Source organism: Cotesia typhae, unplaced genomic scaffold, assembly GCF_013202065.1.
Source record: "Cotesia typhae breed Kobodo isofemale line unplaced genomic scaffold, CoteBio_Ctyphae scaffold_45, whole genome shotgun sequence".
Classification (NCBI taxonomy): domain Eukaryota; kingdom Metazoa; phylum Arthropoda; class Insecta; order Hymenoptera; family Braconidae; genus Cotesia; species Cotesia typhae.
The window spans coordinates 1,781,176-1,795,381 of NW_027423777.1; the positions used below are offsets into that span (position 1 = coordinate 1,781,176).

The 14,206-nt window shown below is 26.0% G+C and overlaps 3 protein-coding genes across 4 annotated transcripts; 2 read left to right on the forward strand and 1 right to left on the reverse strand.

The window, feature by feature from the left end:
- The first annotated feature begins 372 nt into the window (after window positions 1-372).
- Window positions 373-3,162, forward strand: LOC141536897 (translocon-associated protein subunit gamma). The gene is made up of 3 exons (XM_074257686.1): window positions 373-653; window positions 870-997; window positions 2,786-3,162. Exons 1-3 carry the CDS (start codon window positions 524-526, stop codon window positions 3,074-3,076), a joined length of 549 nt encoding a protein of 182 aa, XP_074113787.1. The 5' UTR covers window positions 373-523; the 3' UTR covers window positions 3,077-3,162.
- A 1,269-nt stretch (window positions 3,163-4,431) lies between these two features.
- Tpnci (troponin C type I) lies at window positions 4,432-7,693 on the forward strand. 2 transcript variants are annotated; one of them, XM_074257688.1, is made up of 6 exons: window positions 4,432-4,574; window positions 5,071-5,101; window positions 5,500-5,643; window positions 5,741-5,860; window positions 6,879-7,010; window positions 7,446-7,693. In XM_074257688.1, exons 1-6 carry the CDS (start codon window positions 4,572-4,574, stop codon window positions 7,472-7,474), a joined length of 459 nt encoding a protein of 152 aa, XP_074113789.1. In that variant the 5' UTR covers window positions 4,432-4,571; the 3' UTR covers window positions 7,475-7,693. The 2 variants fall into 2 exon arrangements, with proteins under 2 accessions (XP_074113789.1, XP_074113788.1); XM_074257687.1 differs by having other exon boundaries at window positions 4,443-4,598.
- A 498-nt stretch (window positions 7,694-8,191) lies between these two features.
- LOC141536769 (NCK-interacting protein with SH3 domain) lies at window positions 8,192-13,822 on the reverse strand. The gene is made up of 4 exons (XM_074257492.1): window positions 13,496-13,822; window positions 13,247-13,431; window positions 9,844-11,472; window positions 8,192-8,544 (listed from the first exon to the last, which is right to left on the reverse strand). The coding sequence occupies exons 1-4, from the start codon at window positions 13,518-13,520 to the stop codon at window positions 8,356-8,358; spliced, it is 2,028 nt and encodes a 675-aa protein (XP_074113593.1). The 5' UTR covers window positions 13,521-13,822; the 3' UTR covers window positions 8,192-8,355.
- Window positions 13,823-14,206: the final 384 nt, after the last annotated feature.

Consider the following 14,206-nt stretch of genomic DNA (forward strand, 5'->3'; position numbering starts at 1 on the left):
AAAAATTGCATTTTTAGTTTATTTGAATTTCTACAAGTCCATTTTTTTAATAATTTTTTTTTTTTGCTATTATTTATTTGTTAAATACAGCTAAATTAATTTTCAATTGATTTGTTACAAAAATTTTTAAAATTGTCAGCTGACGGCTAACTTCAGTATTGTAAAAATTGTTATTAATTATTGTTTTAATTATCATGAAAATTCTTCAGGTATAGATTAAAAATAAAATTCAAATATTTCCCGCCAAAAAATATATCCGTTTTTCAAAACAAATAAAAAAACATCCTCAGAAAGTGCTGCCACGTTTAAGAATGACGTTTCTGCGTCCACGTTGTCAAACGTCACTCCACACACTCACACTGCAATCTAAACCACGCATGCGTCAATTGTTAGCCACTGACTGAAAACTCAAGCAACAAAAGTAACTCTCGGACTGTCGAAAAAATAATCTATTTACTCCAGTTTTATAACTAAAAACCACCGTAATTTTTTCTCTAATTACTTAAATAATAACAAAGCAAAAATGACTAGCAAATCAAAAGCTTTTACTAAAGAAGAAGAACTTTTACTCCAAGATTTTTCTCGCAATGTATCTACCAAATCATCAGCGTTATTCTATGGCAATGCTTTTATAGTATCGGCTATTCCTATATGTGAGTACTTTTATTTAATTAATTAATTATTTATCTAATTTCAAAGAAGAAATTTTCAATTTTTATTTTATCATTTCATCCTTGTCACTATAAATTATTAAATTTCTTCTTTTTATTTCAAGCTGGCATTTTAAAGTAACCTAACTTCATCTCAACTCAACATATTGTTTGTAAATAAATTTTAATTATTAATTAATAATATAATTTTTGTTACAGGGTTGTTTTGGAGAATTCATCTGATTGATTTATACTCAAATGCTATTTCATTTGTATTAGTTACATTAATTAGCACATATTTAATGTCATTGGCTTACAAAAATACTAAATTTATCTTGAAGCACAAGGTAATTTATTTTATTTTTAGTAAATTATTTTTTTTTTATACTGAAATTAATATTTGACAATTTTTGATAAATAATTTAATATCAAAATAATTAAAAATAAATTCTACATATGGAAGTTTTATTGAAGCTTGATTTCAAAAAATTTGACAGTTTTTGGAATTACTAGTGACAGATTTAGTATTAAAAAAATGAAAATGAAGTTAGCCGACCTTTAAAATTTTTTAATGGAAAAACTTTCAATTAAACAATTAAAAAAAAAATTTCACCTGTAAAAAACTTGAAAAATTGTAAGTGCAATTTTTTAGAAATATATTTTTAGTTGTAATTTAATTAATAAAAAAAATTAAAAATTTTAAGACGTCTGCTAACTTCAGTGTCATTAAAAAAAAAAAAAAGAAAGATTTAAAAAATTTCTTCAGTAAAAAATTTTAAAAACTTATTTTTTTTTTAATTTACTGAATAGTGATTATTTTTTTAAAGCCTAAAAAATAGTCAGTATGACTTTCAGATAATAATTCAATTTATTAATATTTTTTTACTAAATCACAGTTATAGTCTTCAATCTTCTATAGTAATTATTTATAATTAATGAAATAACACTAAAGTTAATATGAGACTGAAGTTAGTAGACACTCAACAATTTTTTGATTTTTCTTGAAAAATGAACTAGACATAGAAAATTATTTATAAAAATGTCATTTACAATTTTTCAAAGGTTTTAAAAATTAAATTTTTAAATAAAATTTTCTTACTATAATTTGTTCGTTAAAAAAATTTTTAAAATTATCAGATGTCTCTCAATTCCATTGAAATAAATATTTAATTTCAATTATTGTTTTTAATATTTATTAAGGAAGTCCTTTCGCTCCAGTTGAGTCACAACAACTGTAGTAGTCAATATTCGATAAATTAAAATAAAAAAAACCCATAAAAATTCCTAAAATTAAAAAATAGTATACGAGGCATTAATCGTTGAAATTTTGAAAATTAAAAAAAAAAAATAGCTAAATACAAAAATTAATTTGACTCTTGTTAGCTGTTAGTAACCTGTCCGTGATTTGGCAATGTTATATTTCGGTTGTTTACATTTTAATTTGCACAATATAATCTTAACCACGTTTCAATTTTTGCAGTCAGTGTAAATAAATAAATTAATTAAAAATATTTAGTCATAAAACCATAACATTCTAATGTCTCATGGCAAGAATGCTAGTATTTTTTAATTATTGTTTTATTTTTCAATTATGAAATATGAAAATTTGTTAACAATAAATTAACTAATAAGTATGAATGAAAAACATAAGTGCGTTAAAGTTTAGTTTGAATTTATTGAATGGTCTGAAGCTCGCGCGCTACGCAACGTTGCCAAATGTTCTGACGGCATTTAAATGTAGATTACTTAAAAATTTTCTGTGATTTTATAATTTTAATTTCTCCATAAATTCCACGGCAACCTATATATTTTATTGCAAAAAATCAAACCTGAATATTTCGAAAACCTTATTTTGAGTTTTTTTTTTTTACCCCATCTAATCGGTAGTTAATACCATAATTCGAGAAAGTTGTTAATGTCTGACTTTCTCGTAAGACTCGAAAAAAATACTAACATTTTTAGAAATTTTTTTTTCAAAAATTTCCACGGTGAAGAATAAATTAAACTTCACTAGTAGATAAATAAAGACTTAAACTATTAGATAAAAATTAATTTTATGCATAATCTAATATTTTTTATTTAACATTGGCTTCCTTAATAACTAATTACATTTACTTACAAAAAATAAATTTTAGATTGCAGTAAAAAGAGAAGATGCAGTAACCCGTGACATGAGCAAAACCCTGGCAGAAGACAAAAAAATGAGCAAGAAAGAAAAAGACGAAAGAATACTTTGGAAGAAAAATGAAGTTGCCGATTACGAAGCTACAACTTTTTCATTATTCTACAACAACGCTCTTTTCTTAGCGGTTGTTATCTTCACGTCTTTCTACATCTTGAAGACATTTACACCTGCATTCAACTACATCTTGTCTGTCGGTGGAACAAGTGCGCTGCTAGCTCTCTTGTCTACTGGATCGCAGTAAAGAAATCTATTTAAATTTATTTAAAGTAATATTTGCAATTAAATTTGTAATTTTTGATAATAAATATCTAAATTGTTTATAAACAATTATTTTATTTACTGGTACCAAATTGCAATTGTAAATAATGAGGTCACAGTTGGATTAGGTTCATAATTGTCACTTTTGTTGTACGTAACGATAAATCTTGAAGATATGATTTATTATTTGGATAAATAATGCAAGTAATGTGAATTATGTTTTATGTTACTATTATTATAGTATATAATGCTGTTGTATTGCCAACGATTTCGTCAATCGACAAAAAGTACCGAGAATAATTGTAAACAATTTACACATGTGTTAAATGTTTTTAGACAAATTGAAAGGTACGTTTCGTATGTTTACAGTCTATAGTTCTAGCCAAATAATTTTTATAAAAACTTTCCCAATCATGACGGGATTCCCAGTAGCTAAAAAATATTACTTTTAATATTTATTTATATTTTTTACGACTTACATTTAATTTTAAGACATTAATAATAATAATTGTTATTATTTTATTTTAAAATTAATTTTTTTCAGATAATTACATATTTCTTCTTAAATATTATTAAAAAATAAAAATTAAGTTAGCCGAAATTTCAAAATTTTTTATTGAAAAAATTTCAATTAAACAAAAAAAAAAAATGTCACATGTAATAAAACTTAAGTGCAATTTTTTATAAGTATCTTTTTAGTTGGAATTTAATTAAAAAAAAAAAAATCAAAAATTTTTAGACGTCTACAGTGTCATATTAAAAAAATGTTTTCAAAAATCACAAAATAGAAATTTTTAAATTTGATATTTTTTCAATCGTAATTTAAATCATGGTTTTATAAAACTTAAAAAAAAAAATTATTATAAAATAAAATTGAAAAATATTGACACAAAAAAAATCATAAAAATCAATTTAATTCCGTAAAAAAAATCAAAACTAATAAAAGTAACATTTATTACCCCAACAAAATATCATCATCATTAAAGTTGCATATAAATATCTTTGCAGTTGTTTTTCAACAAACAAAAAATATAATATTGTTATTGTTATTGAACTTTAAAGACCGATTTAATTTTTAATACGCGCTAAATGTTTTTCTGTATTATACTAATATATTTATTTTTCGTTTCTTCATCCCTCGTGTCTGAAAATAGCCCACAAAGTAGCAGTAACAGTCGGCGAAGAAACAGAATCAGCAGAAGAGGAAGAAGAAGAAGAAGAATATAGTATAGTAAAAATCAATTTTAAGAACCCGTGCTACCGCTTTTAAGCTTGAAGTCAACTGGGATTGGCTGGAGCTTAGAATTACATCGGGTTTCGAGCCGTCATTACATACGCAACCGCTATATCCGCGGTTTTGAATATTACGGAGAACGGGTCTCTCATCGGGCCAGTCTCTAACACATCCAGGCCAAAGTACCTTCTGTTTAAATTTGTTAAATAAACCAATACATTAATTATTAATTTTTAATATCAAGATGGTATGTTCTATTGATGATGATCTTGTAAGTCGTCGGTTTGGTAAACACACACGTTATCTTCGCTACTCTCTACTTATTAATTTTATTTATTTACTATTTTTTTATTAACAATCTTCGTCGCTCTCTAAATCTAAATTGCTTTACATATTTCTTCTTTTAAAATTAAAAGAATCTTTAATTTATAAATTATTTCTTTTTTATATTCTTCTTCTGTGAACAATTGGTTGACGCGGTATTTTTTAAATTTCTTTTATTAAAAATAAATACTGTGAGAGTTTACCAATGTAACGACTGTCATATTTAATTATTAATTAATAAATAAATTAAGTTATTCAAAATTTTTTAAATCAAATTTATAATCTCAATTCTACGCATGACTATTCTATTTCTTCTTTTTAAAATTTCACTAATTGGCAATAAAATTTAGATAATATAAAATTTTAGTAAAATTTTTACTAATTAATTTGTTTTCTTCTTTTTTTTATTGAATAATTAGGCCGACGAATTGCCTGCGGAACAAATTGCAGGTGAGTAAAAAAATAAATTTTAATTAAGTGTGTAAAAAATTTTCTAAAATATTTCATTTGCAAATTGTAAAAAACTAAAATTAAAATTTAATTAAATTTAAAAATAAAACGCGGGCATTAACATCAGTCTAAAAATAACTTTAAAGTTCTAATCTCTTTACTAATTCTAGCTCAGTTAAACGCGTACATAGAATATTATTTTATACATATAAAATCTAAAATTCAAGTTGTTTTTTAGTGAATCGGATAAACAAAATAATTTGTTATTTAACAAAGTTAAAATTATACAAGAGTGTAAATTATTGCTTGGCATTCATTCAAATTACTTTTCACTTTAACTTAATTTTATTGATTTCTGTTTTATTAATAATAAATCATTTTTAATTTATTTGGTTTAGTTTTACGCAAAGCTTTTGACAGTTTCGACCGGGACAAGAGTGGAAGCATCCCTACTGATATGGTAGCCGATATCTTGAGATTGATGGGACAGCCATTTAACAAAAAAATCCTCGATGAATTGATCGACGAAGTTGATGCCGACAGTAATTATTTTAAAACTGAAAAATGTTTTAAAAAAATTAGTTGATAGTTAATTGTGTGTTTTTTTTTTTTTTTTTTTTTTTTTATATTTTATTTTAGAGTCCGGGAGGTTGGAATTCGATGAATTCGTTACACTTGCAGCTAAATTTATCGTTGAAGAAGATGCTGAAGCTTTAGAAAAAGAACTTCGTGAAGCTTTCCGACTCTATGACAAAGAAGGTACAATTTTAATTATTCTACTTTTTTTTTAACAATTAAAGTTTATAGAATATGATTAAAAATAATTGTTTGAAGAAATAGTTAAAAATTGATTGAAGAAATAATTTTTAAAAATAATTATTTGAAGAAATAGTTAAAATTAATTGAAGAAATGATTTTTAAAAATAATTATTTGAAGAAATTTTTAAATAATAATTATATGAAAAAATAGTTAAAAATTAATTGAAGAAATAATTTTTAAAAATAATTATTTAAAAAAATAGTTAACAATTAATTGAAGAAATGATTTTTAAAAATAATTATTTAAAAAAATAGTTAACAATTAATTGAAGAAATGATTTTTAAAAATAATTATTTGAAGAAATAGTTGAAAATTAATTGAAGAAATGATTTTTAAAAATAATTATTTGAAGAAATAGTTAAAAATTAATTGAAAAAATAATTTTTAAAAATTCTCAAAAAGCCTATGGGTTAAATTTGTTTAAAAAAAAAAAAAAAAAAAAATTGAAACATGTGTTCAAACATTAAAATATAATACATAAGAGTTTTTCGGAGAGAGAAATTTGAAACCGAGCCAAAAAAAGAATCAAGTTAAGGCAGCGCGATGTATAATATAAGAAATGGATGTACTGGAATGAAATGAAAGATTAAACGTAGACGGAAATAGATTCCTGCTCCAGAAATATACTTCAAAAAAACTTTCTGTTGAAAAGAATTAATTTGACACATTAAAAATGACTATTTTCAATTAAATTCATATTATCCGGAAGAAAATAATAATTAAATTAATTGGATTTAATTGTTAGCGTTAGTTTTCTTAAATAGGTTGCGTAACAATTTTATTTATATTTTACTCCCAAGTTTTAAAAGCATTGAGTTCAACGCTCACGATTATTATTCAATCTGTCTGGTTGATTAATTAGTTAAATGTTCCATTTATTTTAAATAAATGAAGCTTCACCTATTTTCATTTATCATTTCATATTTAGCGCTAAAATTTATGATTTTTTGTTTTTAGGAAATGGGTACATACCAACAACATGTTTGCGTGAAATTTTGAGGGAGCTGGATGACCAACTGACTGATGAAGAGCTAGATATCATGATTGAAGAAATTGACTCTGATGGCTCTGGAACTGTTGACTTTGATGGTATATATTTTTCAATTGTATTATATTACAATTGTAAATTTTTCTTCATCTCATAAAATCGAAATATTAAACAAAGTATTGAACTAAGTAATTTAAATTTAACATTCTACCCTCCAAAATTGCAAAATAACTCATGTATGACATTTCAAGTTCATTAACAAGAACTTGGCATTGTCAACACCTATCAACATAAATAAATAAATAAAATTATCATCTTTTTAAACTCTTAACAATAACTTAAAACAATAATATTTACATCTGATAATTTTTTCTTAAAAAAAAAAAATATTTAAAAAATTCCTACATATAAATTTCTTTTTTTAAAAATTTTTTACCCTAATTTACTTGTTAAACATTGTCAAGTGTCTGTTATCTTCATTGATTATTTTTCCAAGCTTCATACTAATAAATAATTTTATTATTTCATTTCTTCAGAATTCATGGAGATGATGACCGGAGAATAAATCAGCCGCTGCTTTTTTTTAATTATTTACAACCCGTTAAACTACATAAATTAAAGAAGAAATAATTAATAATTTATTAATTGTTTTGGCATTACCTTTCATACGTATTTATTTTTACAACAATCTAGAAGATAAAAACAAATTGTTAATAAAAAATAAAATATTTATTAAAATAATAATAATAATGATGATAATAATAAATTAATATTTATTTCCTAATTTTTATTTCATTACTTTATTTATTTATAACTTAAAACTATTTGATGTTTATGATCACAATTTTTATTCCTAATATAATTGACATAACTATTAATCATAACTTTAATTAACTATTTAATTAAACGGACTAGTTAATTAAAAACATGACTTTGATTATGAATTTATGATTTTCGATTTATGAAAAATGATTTATGACTTTGTACGATAAAAAAAAATTGTATTCGCAATGGCCGGTATGAGTTACGTGAAGCATATAATTTTTCCATTTTTTGTATAGTACTTTTTTCATTTAATTTAACATTTTTTACTACTTAATCAATAAATTTAAATGAATTTTATTCACTAGATAAATTCACAAGCGTCGCTAGTTTAGAATTAAACTTAATAGTATCTTCTTTATTTACAATTTTTATATATATATATATATATATATATATATATATATATATATATATATATATATATATATATATATATATATATATATATTTTTTTTTTTTTTTTTGCTTAAACGCAAAAAGTAAGTTCAGCTAAATAACGTGCTGTTAAATAAATTTGACTAATTAAATTGAAAGAAAAATAATTATTTTACCTTATATTTATACAAGCGTTTGTAAATCATCGTCCTCGACCTCCTTGTACAAGGAGGAAGACAATATATGTCACATTTTAAATAGACTAGGGAATTCATTACTAATTTCACGTATCAGTTTCTGATCACCTTGACTCTCGGGGCCTTCTTCGCAGAATATTCGCGTGAAACATTTCAGCAGGTCTTCTGAGCGATGTCGATGATCGTCGTAACCGGTAGTTCGTAAAACACGTCTGCATAGTTCTAAGTAAAGTCGTCGCTGTAATTAAAAAATATAATTTAGAATTAGTTAACATTTTTTTTTGTAAAATTTAAAAAAAATTATAAAAAAATTGACTTATTTATTTTTTCATTTTTCAAAATGATTTTTTTTTTTTTTTTTAGACAGATTAAGGGTAAAAAAAAATTTGATTTCAAAAAAAATTTTGTAGAGATTTTTGGATTAAAAATTTTTTTTTTTGAATCGTTCTTTTTTCGATGCGCAACATGAAAAAAAAAAATTTACATATAAATTAAAAATTTAATCTTTCTTCACGGAAAGTATAAAATGACACTGGATATCATCCTAGATTATACTCAGTGATATCTGTGGTGAAAAAGATTTCAGATAGTAGCTAGTATAATCCAGATTATACTCATTATAATAGAAAAATCTGAATTATACTGCGTAATATCTAGATTATAATCAGTATAATCTTGATTATACTGGCTACTATTTAAAAATTTTTTTCTCTCAGTATAATCTGGGATGATATCCAGTGTCATCTTTTTCTTTCCGTGTTCACCTTAAAATTTTTGATCAAGAGTCAAAATTTCAATTTGAGGACTTTACAAATTCAAAAATTATTCTGAAATTCATTTTTTGAAAATCTAATTATTTTTTATTAATAACACTGAAGCTGGCAGACATTAAAAAATTTTTTAGAATTCAATGACAATTAAATTATTATAAAAAAAAATTTAATAAAATAATTCCACGTGTAAAAATTGATAAAAATTACAAGTGAAAATTGGTGAATCTCCGCTTCTATTTAATTACTTTTTCATGAAATTAAAAAACTAAATATTTTAAAGCAAAACTGAAATTAAAAGAAAAATTATTTTTCCTTAGACTAGGTAATTTTTGCTTTTTTAGTGTAGTTTACGACACTAAGAACCTAGTTTCAATTTCTAGATATTACTAATCTTTTTCATTTTGATAAAAAATTTTTTAATGTCTTCCTTTATCGATTATGGCTAAAAATAAGTGGATCCCTACTTAATTTCCTTCGCCAATAAAAAAATATTTTGTGGTTTTATGAAACCACGATGCAAGTGAAACTTTTTTTGGATTGTTGACATTCAACTAAAAATTTAAATTGATTAAACAAAAGGTTTAAATTTAAACATTTAAAAAATTTAAAAAGTATTTGAAGCATTGAACTTTCAAATTTCGAATTTTTTTTTCACTTAATCCCGACTCCGTGGCCAGGTATAATGCGACATGCGATAGATGAACGAAAAATTTTGGAGCGATGGAAAAAAAGTTTTAAAAAAAAAAAAACAGTATAAAAATTACCTTATCTCCTGGTGGAATGTCAAACAGCTGCCTGAGCACAATATCAATCAACACCTTGATATCATTAGTGTAAAACAAAGTCGCAGTGACCTCCATTGAAAAAATATCAATAAACAGCTTCAACACCGAGTGCATCGGAGCCGGCTGGTGATCAAAGATCCTCACCGGATCCTCTTCACGGTTCAACAAAAACAGAATCTTCTGGGTAAAAATTTTGGCATTAGTCCTTTCTCTCAGCGCCATCATAAAAATATTCTCATTGACATTCGCGTTGCTGTTGCTCGTCGCATTAAAATTAAACTGTAAATTATAAGCCAGGATGAGATTAGTGAACAAATCAGGAATCTGGTCTTCCAGGTCAGTATCAGGCGGATCCTCGATACCATCTAGCAAAAACGCAATGAACTCAATACCCAGATATTCCAGGTGGGTGATAGGCATGGGTTCAGCCATCGAGAAGATCATAGTCATCAGCAGCGAAGAGTAGTTTAACTTTGGGACATTCCTGGGATTGCTGGTCATGTCCCTCGCGAGTTCCATAGGAAGAACGCTGTTCAGCATGATTCCCACCACCACCGGATCTAAACTACACATCACCCCAAAAGACTGGAGCAACAATTGCCTGATGGTCCACCTGGCCTCCATCTGATAGTACTCGATCAAAGTCATTATTCCGTTGTACTGATCCTGTCTCAAAGCATGTCTTGAAACACTGGCATCAGCGTTTGTTAAAATCGACGTCAACTCCTTGATATACTCGACGATTATCGACTCGTCTTCGTAAAGCATCCAGCTTCGCTGTTGGGAGTCTTCCTTGCAAGAAGTCAGTTCGTCAAAAATAATCTTCAGGCGCGTCGAGTCGTAGGTGTCCTCGATTCGCATCTTCGAGTTTATCAGCGGCATATGCAATTGACTCAGCACGGTATCAAAGTAATGAGACACTGAGCCAGGGAGAAGTTGCTGGAGCCCAGAAACCACCACAGTAACTGCTAACTTGGACATTTCGTAGCTCAGCTGTGTGTTTTTTCTCACTTCGTCCAATAACTTGTAAGCAGCACGCGCATCTATTTCAAAGCTGGTATTATTCGGCGAAGTTCGCGTCTGACGATTCGGGTTTTGCTTTTCCGAGTCAGGAACTCGAGGAGGTTCGGCTCTGGGAGGTTCTATTGACTTTGGTACGCTATGCTCTGGTCTGGGCAAAGTCTCTCGAAGCTCTGAAGACAACTGCCGGGGAAAAGATGGTCGACGTTCGGAATTCGAGTTTCGGCGGTTGAAATCCGGAATTTTTTGCAGCTCTTCCGGAAGAAATGACTTGGCACTGGCGTACGAAGCGCTTGGTGTTGTTGAGTTCTCGGGTTTTGAAGAGGAAGATGAAGGTGTTGTGGTGATAGTCGTGGTTGGGGTAATTGTCACTGGGGTTTCTTTTATGGGAGAAGTGCTGCTGAAAATTGGAGGCAATGGTGCTGGCTTTTTTGGCTTTCGACTCACTTCAGCTTGTCGCTTCTTTTCTACAAGGCGCTGCACTAGGTCTTGCTTGTCTATGGGTAATGGCGCTCCTGGTTTTACAAATTCGCTGCGCAGTTTGTCGATACATTCTTCCAAAAAGTCTATCATGAACTGGGGTTGAACCTGAAACAGATTGACAATTAGTGTTTTTGTTCTTGAGAAATTTAAGAAAAAAAAAAATTATGAGTTTGAATGAACTATTCATTTATCAATGTATGGGAAATTTTTTTAAATCTTATCCAAAGATTTTTTAAATCAATCAGAAAAAATTTTGAATAAAGTTACATTCACTTAATTTAATGAAAATTTCTTCGTTTGAAAGTTTTTCTGCTTAATTTAACACAACAAATTCTTTACTATAATGACCGCTTGTATTTTTAATCAACTTTGATTTAGTTGTTTTAATTTTTATCAATTTCTGTTTATAATTTATTTTTAACTAAGAGCAATTTGAAGGCAACTTGAACTGTCAATTGACAGGCAATATTTTCTTTTTAATTTAGAATATATGCATTTTACACCCGCAGTAATTGGTACAAATGCATACAAATAGAGGTGCTTCTATTACTGCGGATTATTGAAAACATTCGCAGTAATACAAGCATGTTCATTTTTTTCGTAGCAATTACTGCGTCCTTAAATAAATAATATTAATTGATCAAAATTCAATTTTTAATGCATAACTGATATTGAAGAAGGGTTATCTTACTTTTATATGCAAAAAATTTTAAATTTTAACCATTATATGTAAAGAAAAAGATCTTTTAGAAGCTCCTCTTTTCGTACAGAAACTCACAGAAAAGCTATAGTTTACTACCTGTTAGCCAGTTAATTTTAATTTATTAATAACAAATTGAATAATTGTTGTACGTGTAAAACTAATATGCAAATATTTTCTTGAAGATTTCAATTACAAGAAACAATTTTTTTTAATTCAAAAAGCTCAAGTACGATTTATTTATAATTATAATACTGAAGTTAGCGGTCAACTATCAATTTTAAAAATTTTTTGAACAAATCAATTACAATACAAAAATGCTTTTAAAAATTTTCACTTGTAATTTTTATTAATTTTCACATGTGAAACTTTTAAATTAAATTTTTTTTAATAATTTAATTGCTACAAAATTCTAAAAAAATTTTTAATGTCTGTCATTTTTAGTTTTATTAAATAATTCTAAAAAAATTGTGACATTTCTATTACATTAAAATTAGCTGTCACTTGACAATTTTTTAATTTTCTTTAATAAAAAAATTTGTTGTATAAAATTATTTTTAAAAAATTGCATTTTTAATTCAATAAAATTTCTACATGTTCATTTTTTTAATAATTTTTTTTTTTTCTATAATTTATTTGTTAAAAAAAATTAAAACAATTGTGAAGTGACAGCTAAATTCAATGTCATATAATACTGAAGTTAGCGGTCAGCTGTCAATTTAAAAAATTTTTTTAACAAATCAATTACAATAAAAAAAATGCTTCTAAAAATTTTTCACTTGTAATTTTTATTAATTTTCACATGTGAAACTTTTTAATAAATAAATAAATAAATAATTTTGAGATTTTAACAAATTAATTGTTAAAATAAACGAAAAAATTTTAAGAAATTACTGTCACAACTTTTTAAAAATATTCTTCTTAATAGTGACTTAATTGTTTAAAAAATGATTAGAAATTTACTAATTTTATTTTTTAAAACTTATTTGGGATAATATTTCTGATTGTTCATAAAAAAATAATTTTTTAGAAAATTGTCATTCAGAAATTACAAATGTCCGAAACCCGCATGTTCTCAGCTCCCTATATGACAAGGTCACCCGATAAACTGACTACAAATTACCCACGAATAAACTAATAAATGAATAAACGTTATAAAAAAACAAGGAATTAATTTACCTTGACCGTAGTTACATAATTTGATGGAATATAACCAAGCTGACCGGTATTGTTAACAACTTGCCACCAATTTCGTTGTTTGGTATTAGTTTGATGTAATATAAAATGATCATTTTCACGGAAGCTCAGTGTTTTGGCAAAAGTTGCTTTAAAATCGTACAATGCTTTGAGCATTTCATAATTTTCTGAAAGAAGAAATCACATAATAATTATTTAACCTAAAATAATAAAATGATTAAAAATACTTACCGAGTCTGATATAATTGTCGTCCATAATTCCTGATTTATTTATTTGTTAAAACAAACAAACAAATAAATAAATATATATGTAAGGATCTTTTATTATTATTTTAAAGACAGACAACGCCCAGATATCTAGGATGGATATCTAGACTAATAAAAATTATTAAGTCTTAGTAGGAGACACAGACATTTCACTTTCATTTTTTTACTCCTGTTTGCAAGTTTGTTCTTGTTTTTATCTCGGATGTATCCTTAGTCCTTTCTCCATTTCTATCTCAGTTTTTTAGGTCCGCTGTTGGTGGTGTTTGTTTCCTCAGTGTCACGATTGACAGTGGTCGTGCTACTGAAATTCATTTTTAATGTATAGTTATAGTTTTAGTTGGTTACTTGTGTTTAGGGATCTATACACGTATATATATATATATAGATATATATAGATATATATAGATATAAGGTATATATGAAGAGAGTTACTCTACGCAAGTCTTGAGTAATTATTTGTTATTTAAATTATTTCACTTTTATCAATAATTTACCCTCTTTACTTTTTTTAAATCTTTAAATAATCTTTCAAAAAATTTTTTTTCTTCATAAAAAAAATTTATTAAAATTCAAATTTTCAATTGATCTTTTTATTATCTTTTCATTTTTGATTAATCAAGACAAAAAACTGGTCTTTTAAAATACGAAAAGATACCTTTTTAAAAATCAGCTCCT